Here is a 14,522-nt window from a genome sequence, read left to right as displayed (position 1 = left end):
ATGTAATTATTAAAAGAAAATAATAATAATAATAAATCTCAAAAATTTAAATCAATTATTCAGTTAATCCATAATAGAGTTACTAACCCACAATATGTTTATTTTGAACGTTATCAACATTTGTGACTAGATGGAGGACAATTCCAGGACTACCAATTGAATCCTTCAGTTTCAGTGCTTTCACTGGCAGCTGTAACTTTGAAATATAAGATGAGTATACTTAATTTTTTAACTAAAAACAATAGGTCATGCAATTAATTAGAAATTACTTACATGTTTCAAAAGTGTTGTAGTTTCGCAGGATGTGTCCAGAACATAGATAATTGATTTTGCAGCACCTGGCCTAAATGGATAGTCCAAAATGGTCTCTGCAGTTGTGAGGAAATGGAATGCTTGATCTGTAAATTCATCCAGCCAGTCTAAAGTATCAATGAAGCTTTCTAATGGAATTGGTCCAAGAACTTTCCGTTCTCCAAACTCAATGTTCTTTTGTTTCCCATCATAACTAAATTTGCCACCAGCACTTGTGTAGAGGTGTGGATATTCTTGACCTGGTGCTCCATACCCAATTAATGAAATCCAGACATCGCTAAAACACAAATCATTGTGTTGTTAATTCACTCTAACTGTTGTAACTTAATTCAGAAAAAATATTAAAATCCAATTCAGAAAAATTATTAATATCTCTAACCTGATTCCTCTGCTGCCCAATTCCTGTGTGAGTTGAGAGACTATGGGGCTCACAAAATCTTTCACAGTTTCAGCATTTCCAGTCACTTGTTCCAGTACAATAAGTATATCTGCCGACTTCTGAGGAACTTTGACAGAGAATGACTGCCCAATATCAATAGCCGCATCTCCATTTACAGAACAGTGAACTGAATAACAAAATGAAAACTGATTATGCAAATATATTTGTAATACAACAGAATTTGAACATACCCCTCCCCTTCACACACACATACACACACACACACACACACACACACACACACACACACACAACCCATTAAGTAAAAGTATTCTCAAAAGTTGGAATTAATTGAAAATTCAATTAAATAATGCCTGTTTTGGTATACAAATGGAAAAGTACAGGGTATATGTAGAGCATTTTGCAGAATGAGTTAACAGTGATGACCCAAAAATCCTGCAAGCACTGTTTCCTATGGAAAACATCTCTCTTATTCCAGATGCAAATCAGAATGCAGGGGTCACATCCCATTCAAAATTCTCCTAGGATTGCAGTCACACATCACATATACAAAGGTATAAATTCTCATTCTAATTTAGGCATATGAAACTGATGACTAGTTCCAGCTATAATCAAGCTATGAGCTATTCCAAATAAAGGTTCTTACTGCACAGAAAAATACACACCAATAATATTTAATGAAAATTAAAACTGCTTATTACTCTGAGATTGAAATCCATATCTCTGAGTTTTACCCAGCTAATGACCTGTCCATATGAATTTTATGGCCTAATTCAACATCTTAATTTCTCACATTCAATTTCACTTATTACTCCAAATTTGATTGGTATCTCACATAACACATACTGATTGTTATACCAGGTACCATCTAGTTTCAATTTTCCACTATTGAGGGAAACTGGAAAATTTTATGGGAGACATATGTTGTACTCACATAAATACCATAATTTTCACATTAAGTTGCAGAGCATTGATTTTATAACTAGAAAAAGAATTCGACACTAGAGTAGGTCATTTATCTGACACTTCAAATTGTGTCCACTGTGCATTCTTTCCCTCCATTCTGCCTCACATTTCTGATCACACAGTTGCTTCATTAGTTTGTATTCACACTACTCCCTGCATTTCCCATATTTTTAGTCTTTGTTCTGTTTCCCCCCCCCCCCCCCCCCCCCATTCACTCACAAGGCAGTCTCTTCTGTTCCAGACTTTGACACTCTCTCAGTATTGAGAACACAACCGATGAGTAAATGAAGTTAGATAAATGTATGACTTTTACTGTCTTCTGAGCCCATGACTTCATTTATGCTTGTTGAGTATGCTACACAACAAATCTTCATGTATAACAAAACTCCTGAAGCCAGTTTATAAAAAAAAATGGTTTATTCATAACTAGTTTTTCCCCACAACAACAAATATTTATCTGGTGCCATTTTCATGATGCTTGTATTGACATTACAGAAAAATTAACTACATCCATTCTATTTCTACAATAGTAATTGGAACAGTAGAGTGCAATCTGTCTTCCTTAGCCGCACTGGCGAAAAACTGTTCTATGCCTTTCATAACTGCTTTTGTGCCATTCCACCTTCTAGTAAACCTGAACATGAGATAGCATGAGAATTAATGGAATGACATTAACTTAAGTATCTTGATTCCATTAGTTTTGGCTGTATCTCTAAACTACTACCACTTTAGCTAAGATGTGGAGCAATTCATGTAGCAGCCTTTTACTGCAGAGATTCTTTATTATGAATGCTTCACCTGAAGTAGTCATCGTACTCCCCACACATAGTCAGTAATATTACAGATATACACCGATGAGCCAAAACATTATGACCACTGCCCACAATGAGGTTGTATGCTGCCTGGTGGTGCTGAGGGCACCTGACATGGTAAGAGAAGTACCGGGTGATCAAAAAGTCAGTATAAATTTGAAAACTCAATAACTCACGGAATAATGTAGACAGAGAGGTACAAATTGACACACATGCTTGGAATGATGTGGGGTTTTATTAGAACCGAAAAAAACACAAAAGTTCAAAAATGTCCAACAGATGGCGCTTCATCTGATCAGAATAGCAATAATTACCATAACAAAGTAAGACAAAGCAAAGATGATGTTCTTTACAGGAAATCCTCAATATGTCCACCATCATTCCTCAACAATAGCTGTAGTCGAGGAATAATGTTGTGAACAGCACTGTAAAGCATATCCGGAGTTATGGTGAGGCATTGGCGTCGGATGTTGTCTTTCAGCATCCCTAGAGATGTCGGTCGATCTCGATACACTTGCGACTTCAGGTAACCCCAAAGCCAATAATCGCATGGACTGAGGTCTGTGGACCTGGGAGGCCAAGCATGACGAAAGTGGCGGCTGAGCACACAATCATCACCAAACAACATGTGCAAGAGATCTTTCACGTGTCTAGCAACATGGGGTGGAGCACCATCCTGCATAAACATCATATGTTCCAGCAGGTGTTTATCAGCCTGGCTGGAGATGATGCGATTCTGTAACATATCGGCGTACCTCTCACCCGTCACGGTAGCAGCTACAAACCCAGAATTACACATTTCCTTGAAGAAAAAAGGCCCAATAATGGTAGATGTGGCAAATCCAACCCATACCATGACTTTCTCATCGTGCAATGGAGTTTCCACAACAGTTCTAGGATTTTTGGTATCCCAAATTCTCCAGTTGTGGGCATTGACAGACCCTCGGAGTGTGAAATGAGCTTTGTCGGTCCACAACATGTTACTCAACCAATCGTCATCTTCTGCCATCTTTTGAAATGCCCACACTGCAAATGCCCTTCGCTTCACTAAATCGCCAGGTAACAGTTCATGATGCCGATGGATTTTGTACAGACAGCATCGGAGGGTATGCCTCAATGCCAACCAAACAGTAGTGTATGGAATGCCGGTGCGATGTGTGACTGCACAGTCTCCATTTCTTCCTGAACTGTCTCAGTAGCATTATGCCTTGTGCTCAGTTGGCCACTACGGTGTCTATTGTCTGAACAACCCGTGGCTTCGAACTTCGAAATCATTCTTGCCACAGCTGAATTTGTCAATTGACCTTTACCCATTCGAATCCCCTTCCTATGGTGATAGGATCATAATGCTGAACTAGCACATTCCCCATTCTGATAATACAGCTTCACTGAAAGCGCCTTTTCAGGTAACGTCAACATGCTGGCGCATCTGATTCTCTCTCTCATTACAGCTCATTTTATACACGATTGTCATGCGCAGTCACTGACATTTTGCTGTCCAGCACCATCTGTTGGACATTTTGTGAACTTTTTTTTGTTTTAATAAAACCGCATGTCATTCCAAGCATGTGTGTCAGTTTTTACCTCTCTATCTACATTATTCTGTAGTTTATGAAGTTTTCAAATTTATACTGACTTTTTGATCACCCGGTATATCGTTTCTGAAGAAGAGAAATTTGTTAACATCGAGTATAGATTTAAGTGTCAGGAAGTCGTTTCTAAAAGTATTTGTATGGAGTGTAGCCATGTATGGAAGTGAAACATGGACGATAACTAGTGTGGACAAGAAGAGAATAGAAGCTTTCGAAATGCGGTGCTACAGAAGAATGCTGAAGATAAGGTGGGTAGATCACGTAACTAATGAGGAGGTATTGAATAGGATTTGGGAGAAGAGAAGTTTGTGGCACAACTTGACTAGAAGAAGGGATCGATTGGTAGGACATGTTTTGAGGCATCAAGGGATCACAAATTTAGCATTGGAGGGCAGCGTGGAGGGTAAAAATCGTAGAGGGAGACCAAGAGATCAATACACTAGGCAGATTCAGAAGGATGTAGGTTGCAGTAGGTACTGGGAGATGAAGAAGCTTGCACAGGATAGAGTAGCATGGAGAGCTGCATCAAACCAGTCTCAGGACTGAAGACCACAACAACAACAACAACGGTATATTATCAGAGCAGAGATGTGATAATAAGGGGCACAAAACTGGAAATCCGCTGACTTAGTGACTTTGACATAAGCCAGATTGTTGTGGCCAGTATATGGAGCGAGCATCTCAGAAATGGCAAAGCAGGTTGCCTGTTCGAGTGCTAATGTCATGAGCATCTATAGAAAGTGGTTGAAGAATGCTGAAACCATGAGCATTGACAGGAATTTGGACATCCATACCTCATCAGAGAACACAGGGATCGGAGGGTTACCTTGCTCTCTAAAGCAGGATAGGCAGTGATCTGTCATAGATATGCTGGCAGAGTACAATGCTGGCACAAGCACAAGGTTTCTGGAGCACACTGTTCAGTGCACAGTGTTGAATGTTGTCTTCTGCAGCAGAGCACACTTATATGTTCCCATGCTGACCCAAAAACATTGGCAATTATGATTGCAGAGGGCACAGTCTCATTGAGATTGGTCCACAGATCATTGGAATCATGTCACCTGGTCGGATGAATCCCACTTATGGTTAAACAAGGTTGATGGTCATGACCATCCAGGCGAACGGTTGCTCAGAACATGCAGTATGCCATGCACGAAAGCATGTGGGGGTGGTATTATGTTGTTGGCAGATATTCACCTGGGCTTCCATGGGACCTGTGGTAGTATTTGAAGGCACCATGACAGCTGTGGACTACATGAACATTATTAGGGTCCACCTGCATCCCATTATGCTTTAGGTCTTCCCCACCAGCAATGGCATCTTCCAGTAGGAAAATTGTCCATGTTACAAAACCAGAGTCGTGCTGCAATGGATTGACGAGCATGATAGTGATATCTCATTGATGTCTTGGCCATCAAATTTGGCTTATCTGAATCCGATGAAACCCAACTGGGACACCATCGAGTGCCAGCTCCCCACCCACAAACCAGCCACCTGTAAATTACATGACGTGTGTGACCTGTGCATAGGTATCTCGTTCCAAAAACCTCTGGAAACCTACTGAGTACTTGCCATATCCATGGCATGCAGAATCTCTGCTGAATTGCATTCCACAGGTTGACCAACATTCTCTTAAGTAAGTTGTCATAATGTTTTGGCTCATCAGTGTATTACCATTGATGTCACTTGTTAATTCTGTCATGGTATTGATGCAAACCTAACTATCACTGCAAATTACTAACTACAACTAATCACAGTAGGAGGTAAGTAAAGGGAAGCTTGGCAGAGTGCACTCATCCAGTCATAAATATTAACAACAGAGTGCCTTAGAAACAAATTAAATTAGTGTTATGATATTATATTTAAAACTTACCACAGTGTGTTGGCACTGATACAAACACATTTTCAACACTGCAAGCTTTTACATATGCGGCTGCAGTCCTACAAGCAGCTAATTCCTTTTCTTCTTTTGTAGTTGCCTCATGTGCAATGTGATTGCAAGCTTCCAGATAAGGAGCTGGGTCCACGAAGAGAGAGCATGGGCTGTAATAAATCAGAAAGATAGTGTTCATGTAATACAATACTCAGAAATTTGAGATGGAATTACAACGCTGGAATGAGTAGAAGAAAAACACAAGTTTTAAAGCTAAACTAAAATTTTCAGCTTCTTGTTTATGTGGCTATTGACTACTCAACTTCTCCTTTCTATGTTAGGCAGTTCTCACTTCATTTGGTGAATGACTGAATCAGAAAGATACTGTTAATCTAGGGCCTAGTACAACAATGGAAAATCCCTGTTGGAAAAAACAGTACAATAATAGAAAATCCTAGTTGGAAAAAACAATGGAGTGCATAAAAGAAGGTGGATATTGAAATATGAAGAATGGTAGCATTAATGGCACATGTTTGTTTAAGCCACAGGAGGGCATCACAGATATAATAAAAAACCTGAATTAGCCAATTCAGAAAATTACGGCACAGTGCTAACTATCCCATGAAAACCTACTTACAAAGTTTCAAGACCCAGCATTTCATGAGGGTTCTAGGAATATGCCATATCTGCAACATATCACTCACATAGGGATCACAATGACAAAGTTAGCCTAATCTCAGTGCTCACAGAGGCATTTAGGCAATTCCTTCTCACTCTCCATTTTGTAACAGAACAAGATAAAGCCTTAATAAGTGTCACAGTAGGAATTACTGTTTGCTTTGCAGTTTACAGTGGTTTGCAAAGTACAGATGTAGATGAAGAAACATTGTTGATGTACCAGTAACATGCATTTACTCCATACATAAGTTAATGAGCATAAAACATACGCAAAGAGCTAAAAATATGTAAGATAAATTATCTAATGTCATGTAAAATAACAACACACAAAGAAATTCCAGTATAATAATAATAATAACAATCAGTGCTGTCAACCATTCAATATCCACTGTCAGATAACAGCCGTCTATAGAATTTTCGACATATTACTGTCAACTATGTTGCTCCTCTATGTTTCCTAATGTCATCTACCCATTTTCCATTACATCATTGTCTCATTCCTTTCTCTATTTCATGGAATCCAACAAAGAACATCCTTGGTCTGCCTATCACCTATTTGCCTAGCTATATCCAACCCATTTCCATTCTGTTTTCATTAGAGTCATAATTATGTATTCTGCTCTGTTCCTGACCAATTTGTTTGTTTTCCTGTGCCTCCTAGTAATTCCCAATATTAACCTCTTGACTGATTATTTAGCAGTTCCAAGATTGTGAATGATTTTTTGATCAAAAATCCATGTCTCACTTGTATCAGCTGAAACTGGTAGCATAAACCAATTGTGAGCTTACCTTTCCAGACACATCAGCTTTTTTTAATCTCATTCAAACTGTCAAAAGTACTACAGTCCATATTTAATCTTCTGTTTATTTCTTTTGCTGTTCATCCAGTCACTGTCTTCAATTGCCCTAAATCTATTAGTCTTGTCCCTCCTTCACATTAAAATCTCCTATTATCATCTTGTAGTGGGTTTTGCTTTCACTTATTAGCTTTCAAAAATTTTATAGAGGTCATCTACTGTGCCACCCCCCCATGAACCATGGACCTTGCCGTTGGTGGGGAGGCTTGCGTGCCTCAGTGATACAGATGGCCGTACTGTAGGTGCAACCACAATGGAGGGGTATCTGTTGAGGGGCCAGACAAACGTGTGGTTCCTGAAGAGGGGCAGCAGCCTTTTCAGTAGTTGCAGGGGCAACAGTCTGGATGATTGACTGATCTGGCCTTGTAACAATAACCAAAACGACCTTGCTGTGCTGGTACTGCGAACAGCTGAAAGCAAGGGGAAACTACAGCCGTAATTTTTCCCGAGGGCATGCAGCTTTACTGTATGGTTAAATGATGATGGCGTCCTCTTGGGTAAAATATTCCGGAGGTAAAATAGTCCCCCATTCGGATCTCCGGGCGGGGACTACACAAGAGGACATTGTTATCAGGAGAAAGAAAACTGGCGATCTACGGATCAGAGCGTGGAATGTCAGATCCCTTAATCGAGCAGGTAGGTTAGAAAATTTAAAAAGGGAAATGGATAGGTTAAAGTTAGATATAGTGGGAATTAGTGAAGTTCGGTGGCAGGAGGAACAAGACTTTTGGTCAGGTGAATACAGGGTTATAAATACAAAATCAAATAGAGGTAATGCAAGAGTGGGTTTATTAATTAATAAAAAAATTGGCGTGCGGGTAAGCTACTACAAACAGCATAGTGAACGCATTATTGTGGCCAAGATAGACACGAAGCCCACACCTACTACAGTAGTACAAGTTTATATGCCAACTAGCTCTGCAGATGATGAAGAAATTGATGAAATGTATGATGAGATAAAAGAAATTATTCAGATAGTGAAGGGAGACGAAAATTTAATAGTCGTGGGTGACTGGAATTTGAGTGTAGGAAAAGGGAGAGAAGGAAACATAGTAGGTGAATATGGATTGGGGGTAAGAAATGAAAGAGGAAGACGTCTGGTAGAATTTTGCACAGAGCATAACTTAATCATAGCTAACACTTGGTTCAAGAATCATAAAAGAAGGTTGTATACATGGAAGAATCCCGGAGATACTAAAAGGTATCAGATACATTAGACAATGGTAAGACAGAGATTCAGGAACCAGGTTTTAAATTGTAAGACATTTCCAGGGGCAGATGTGGACTCTGACCAAAATCTATTGGTTATGAACTGCAGATTAAAATTGAAGAAACTGCAAAAAGGTGGGAATTTAAGGAGATGGGACCTGGATAAACTGAAAGAACCAGAGGTTGTACAGAGTTTCAGGGAGAGCATAAGGGAACAATTTACAGCAGTGGGGGAAAGAAGTACAGTAGAAGAAGAATGGGTAGCTCTGAGGGATGAAGTAGTGAAGGCAGCAGACGATCAAGTAGGTAAAAAGACGAGGGCTAGTAGAAATCCTTGGGTAACAGAAGAAATATTGAATTTAATTATTGAAAGGAGAAAATATAAAAATGCAGTAAATGAAGCAGGCAAAAAGGAATATAAACGTCTCAAAAATGAGATCGACAGGAAGTGCAAAATGGCTAAGCAGGGATGGCTAGAGGACAAATGTAAGGATGTAGAGGCTTATCTCACTAGGGATAAGATAGATACGGCCTACAGGAAAATTAAAGAGACCTTTGGAGAAAAGAGAACCACTTGTATGAATATCAAGAGCTCAGATGGAAACCCAGTTCTAACCAAAGAAGGGAAAGCAGAAAGATGGAAGGAGTATATAGAGGGTCTATACAATGGTGATGTACTTGAGGGAAATATTGTGGAGATGAAAGATAATGTAGATGAAGAGGGATTGGGAGAGACAATACTGCGTGAAGAGTTTGACAGAGCACTGAAAGACCTGAGCCAGAACAAGGCCTCGGGAGTAGCCAACATTCCATTAGAGCTACTGACGGCCTTGGGAGAGCCAGTCCTGACAAAACTACCATCTGGTGAGCAAGATGTATGAGACAGGCGAAGTACCCTCAGACTTCAAGAAGAATATAATAATTCCAATCCCAAAGAAAGCAGGTGTTGACAGATGTGAAAATTACAGAACTATCAGTTTAATAAGTCACAGCTGCAAAATACTAACACGAATTCTTTACAGACGAATGGAAAAACTGGTAGAAGCAGACATTGGGGAAGATCAGTTTGGATTCCGCAGAAATATTGGAACACGTGAGGCAATACTGGCCTTACGACTTATCTTAGAAGAAAGATTAAGGAAAGGCAAACCTACGTTTCAAGCATTGGTAGACTTAGAGAAAGCTTTTGACAATGTTGACTGGAATACTCTCGTTCAAATTCAAAAGGTGGCAGGGGTAAAATACAGGGAGTGAAAGGCTATTTACAATTTGTACAGAAACCAGATGGCAGTTATAAGAGTCGAGGGGCATGAAAGGGAAGCAGTGGTTGGGAAGGGAGTGAGACAGGGTTGTAGCCTCTCCCCAATGTTATTCAAACTGTATATTGAGCAAGCAGTAAAGGAAACAAAAGAAAAATTTGGAGTATCTATTAAAATCCATGGAGAAGAAATAAAAACTTTGAGGTTCGCCGATGACATTGTAATTCTGTCAGAGACAGCAAAGGACTTGGAAGAGCAGTTAAACGGAATGGACAGTGTCTTGAAAGGAGGATATAAGATGAACATCAACAAAAGCAAAACGAGGATAATGGAATGTAGTTGAATTAAGTCGGGTGATGCTGAGGGAATTAGATTAGGAAACGAAACACTTAAAGTAGTAAAGGAGTTTTGCTATTCGGGGAGCAAAATAACTGATGATGGTCAAAGTAGAGAAGATATAAAATGTAGACTGGCAATGGCAAGGAAAGCGTTTCTGAAGAAGAGAAATTTGTTAACATTGAGTATAGATTTAAGTGTCAGGGAGTCGTTTCTGAAAGTATTTGTATGGAGTGTAGCCATGCATGGAAGTGAATCATGGACGATAAATAGTTTGGACAGGAAGAGAATAGAAGCTTTCGAAATGTGGTGCTACAGAAGAATGCTGAAGATTAGATGGGTAGATCACATAACTAATGAGGAGGTATTGAATAGAATTGGGGAGAAGAGGAGTTTGTGGCACAACTTGACGAGAAGAAGAGACCGGTTGGTAGGACATGTTCTGAGGCATCAAGGGATCACAAATTTAGCATTGGAGGGAAGCGTGGAGGGTAAAAATCGTAGAGGGAGACCACGAGATGAATACACTAATCAGATTCAGAAGGATGTAGGTTGCAGTAGGTACTGGGAGATGAAGAAACTTGCACAGGATAGGGTAGCATGGAGAGCTGCATCAAACCAGTCTCAGGACTGAAGACCACAACAACAACAACATCTACTGTGCCAGCTGAATATGAGCATTGTGGTACATAAACGTGAATGATATCAGTGGAGTATCTTTTCTGCCTTTAAAACCAGTTTTGCTATAATTTCTCACATTTTTCAATATCTGTAATATTATTTTTAATTTTCTGTTTTAAATAAAGTACACCTATGCTCTGTTTCTCTGAAGCAAAGCACATGATTTGATTTCATTCTATTCATTCTCTGTTTTATTACTGCACTTCCAATAATCCCACTACATCTCATTTCATCTTAGCTCCCCTTCTAATTCTACCAACCTCTATTCTTGTTACAAGGTTATGCAATACACTGCCCCTAAATAAAAATGGTATAATCAGTTTGTTTTTTGACTGATTTTTTTATTCATGCTGTTTTATCATACAGCACACATTGTACAACTGATACTGAACAGGTCAAAATGATGATACAGTGAGAGTAAGTAGGTAGATATTCCCACAATCTAAGTTTATCATGTACTGTTTAAAGACAAATCACAATAAGGCTACAGTAATACAAAGTTTCACCAAAATAAGAAGGTAAATTAAAATTACACACATATTCTTAGTATATAATTGTTTAAGTAACATTTATTTTTACACATTTAGAAATTATTTCACATATGCAAGATTTGTATTGCAGGGCACTGGTGTCAAAGTAGTTGGACATGGCCCATGGTGTCACAGCAAATTGCAAGTGACTGCAGGGCCTTTGACAACCCTCCCCATTGTACACCAACCTGCCAGGGCCTGCAGAGTTTTGCAAGACCTATGTAGACTGCTAAACAACAGCAGAGCTGTGCTCTCAGCACTCTCAGCCCAGATCTGACTGCTGCTAAATATCTGAGGTTCGAATGAACAAAACCAGTACTGACCACGTGCTAGCAAATTCCTATAGCCCACAGTCAACATTTTCCTTTGGCAGTCAGTCATTGTGTCACCCATAATAAATTTGGTCAGGAAGACTGCAGACTTGGCTCACCACAAGTGGGGCAGTGCTGGTTTGTGAGAAGCCATTCATATTTGTTCTTAAAGGAATTCATCAAGATTGTTACTTTGTGAGCATTTGGATTGGTCTTTAGGAGCTACCCTAATTAGTTCCCTACACAGTTACGTACCCATTACTCATAGTTACCAAAAAAGTTATATTAAGGAGAAGTGAAAACAGATATAAATGTTCACAGGCAACATTTATCTGCTGAATGATGTTGACATACAACTGAAAGATATGGTGGCCTGTAAGATATTCTCAACATTCATGCTCTGGTGGGCTATGGAAGTAGTTCAAATAAATGGAAAATACCTAGTATAGGTAAGACAGGGGCCAAAACCAAGTGACATCAACCAGTGACAGCTGATACAGTTTTGTGAGTATTGACAGAAATGAGTTCAGCATTGATTGTATATAGATGTTTCAGTTACTTGGCATTACTACATTTACAATTACAACTGATAGGCATTTTTATGACTGCAGCTTGTGTATCTCAAGATCTATGGAACTTATGCCATTTATTTGTCATCATAGAAGAAAGCACTCACACTTAACTAGATCACATGTAAACTGACATTCAATCACTGATAGTTATTTCTGTTCACAGATGAGACAGTGATTCTCATTATGCTTTAGCTAGGGGAGGAATGGGGTATACTACATTCATCTAGTTTCGGCAAAATGAATTGAAATAGACATTTAGTTATGCCTGTTTCATATGATCTCCTGTTTGGAGTATTTTTGATTGATACCATGACAGCTCACAAACACATAACCGAGTTCATGAATTGTTGTATTAATGGCTTTCATAAGAAAGCTGCTACATCACTGATGGTTTTTATCAGAAGACACTTAGGAATATCTGTCTCTTCCCACTGCAATTATAGAAAAAAAATTTCTTTCTGACAGAGTCCCATCCTTACTGAACATGTCAACTTGGGCATGTCATGAGTAGATGTGTCTATCTGTTGCTTTATTCTAACATTTGTGCAATAAGTCAAATACAAATTGTATAGATGACTCTAAAGAGTTGATGTTGTTCCTGTCACAAATTATGGTGCAGAACATGTTCCCCATGTCTGATGGATAGCTGCCACAAATAATGGTTTGTGCTCTTGTTCCAACAGACATGCATGGGTTTCAAATTTAAGATATCTATAAATATTAATTCACATTCTCACTATCAGGAACTGTATATGCTGTTTTGTATTTTCTAATGAGCCAGATACTAGTGATGAAAATCTTTTTCCTTGTATCAAAACTAAAAACAAATTTGGAGCACATATGTCACTGTACTGTTACAATTTAGAACCCTCCATAACAGAAGCATCTCAGATAAATTTTTCTGTTTAGTATCAGTGACTTTTTTTAGCCTTTTTCTGTTGAAGATAATTCAGTACCTGTAACTGAATATTTTAAAAGACTTCTCTTATGTCCTGCAGCAGTTGTTACAAGAGGCCACCACTTATACAAACATTAGTCAGCCCATTAAGTATTTTTTATTAATCATTGCAAGTTGTAAAAGATTTACATACCTGAAAAGACTGGCCTTTGAAAACACCTCCTCACATTCTTCAATTTTAATGTTATGTTCATGATGATCAACACCATCTACATCAGCACACTGAGTATTGACTTTCCATGCATTTCCAAATTCATTTGCTTGTTTAGCGACCTGAAAAAGGTTTTACTGAATTTAAAAGATAATATTTCAAAGTAATATTTCCAAAGCACATTTATATATATTTTATCATTGTTACAACCAATAAGGCTAGAGCTAATTGCATAAATTTATTTTCATTTAGATTGAAATAATATATAAATTGTATAAGAAGGATAAAAAAAAAGAAGTATACAAGAAATTTTAAGTTCTGTATTTTTCAAATTGTCACCTGCGAGCAGAAGGAAGATCATTTCATTTGTTCATGTATAAAATTGGTGCTTTTCTTTTAGACATTCAAAATCAGTAAATGATAAAGTTTTGTTGTATCATATCTAAGACCACAAGTAAAAAATGGGACTGTCAAAATATTTTTTTCGGTGGAGTATGTTTCAGAGAAGATGAATTCTGATATATTTTCCTATAAATTCCTTTACAATTTCTTATAAAGTGACTACAAATCATATCTTCAGTTGTTTTTTTTTTTCAAGATTTTTGAGAGCACAGTGAACTAAGACAGGTCAGTTATTTGTTGATTACTATTATTGTATACTTTGTGTCAATATGAAATATTTGAAATCATCAAGAATAAACCAGAGGCATTGATTAAACTGAAAGACAGTCAAAAACAACAGGAGATCCATTATTCGCAACTTATCTTAGATCTTTAGACAATATATTGATACTAATTTATTTTATCCCTCAGAGAAGCAGATCCAAATTTTCTGGTGAATGTCAGCATATGTAGTTGCAATTGTCAAAGCTTGTTTAGAAGATACTGAAATATGTATGTACACACACACTGAGTCATCATCAAGTTTTGCATGCAGCAGTGGAGAAACAAACAGCATTTTTTGACAAATGACAGATAGCAGGTGTCAAGAGGGCTGAGCATTTGGCATTGACTGCATGATGTTG

General features: G+C 38.3%; 1 protein-coding gene across 4 annotated transcripts in view; it reads right to left on the bottom strand.

Annotated features, from left to right (window-relative positions):
• The window catches only part of LOC126248105 (apolipophorins), a 136,840-nt gene that overhangs the window by 1,426 nt on the left and 120,892 nt on the right, over positions 1 to 14,522 (bottom strand). For 2 of the 4 annotated variants that reach the window (XM_049948777.1, XM_049948776.1), the window contains exons 48-52: positions 13,480 to 13,619; positions 5,956 to 6,125; positions 692 to 878; positions 274 to 589; positions 88 to 196 (exon numbers count right to left, since the gene is read on the bottom strand). In XM_049948777.1, coding sequence (XP_049804734.1) covers positions 88 to 196; positions 274 to 589; positions 692 to 878; positions 5,956 to 6,125; positions 13,480 to 13,619 — 922 coding nt within the window. The remainder of the gene's footprint in view (positions 1 to 87; positions 197 to 273; positions 590 to 691; positions 879 to 5,955; positions 6,126 to 13,479; positions 13,620 to 14,522) is intronic. The other 2 variants (XM_049948779.1, XM_049948778.1) reach the window with 1 other exon arrangement.

This window comes from Schistocerca nitens, chromosome 3, assembly GCF_023898315.1.
Source record: "Schistocerca nitens isolate TAMUIC-IGC-003100 chromosome 3, iqSchNite1.1, whole genome shotgun sequence".
Lineage (NCBI taxonomy): Eukaryota > Metazoa > Arthropoda > Insecta > Orthoptera > Acrididae > Schistocerca > Schistocerca nitens.
This window is presented reverse-complemented; position numbering and strand designations above follow the sequence as displayed.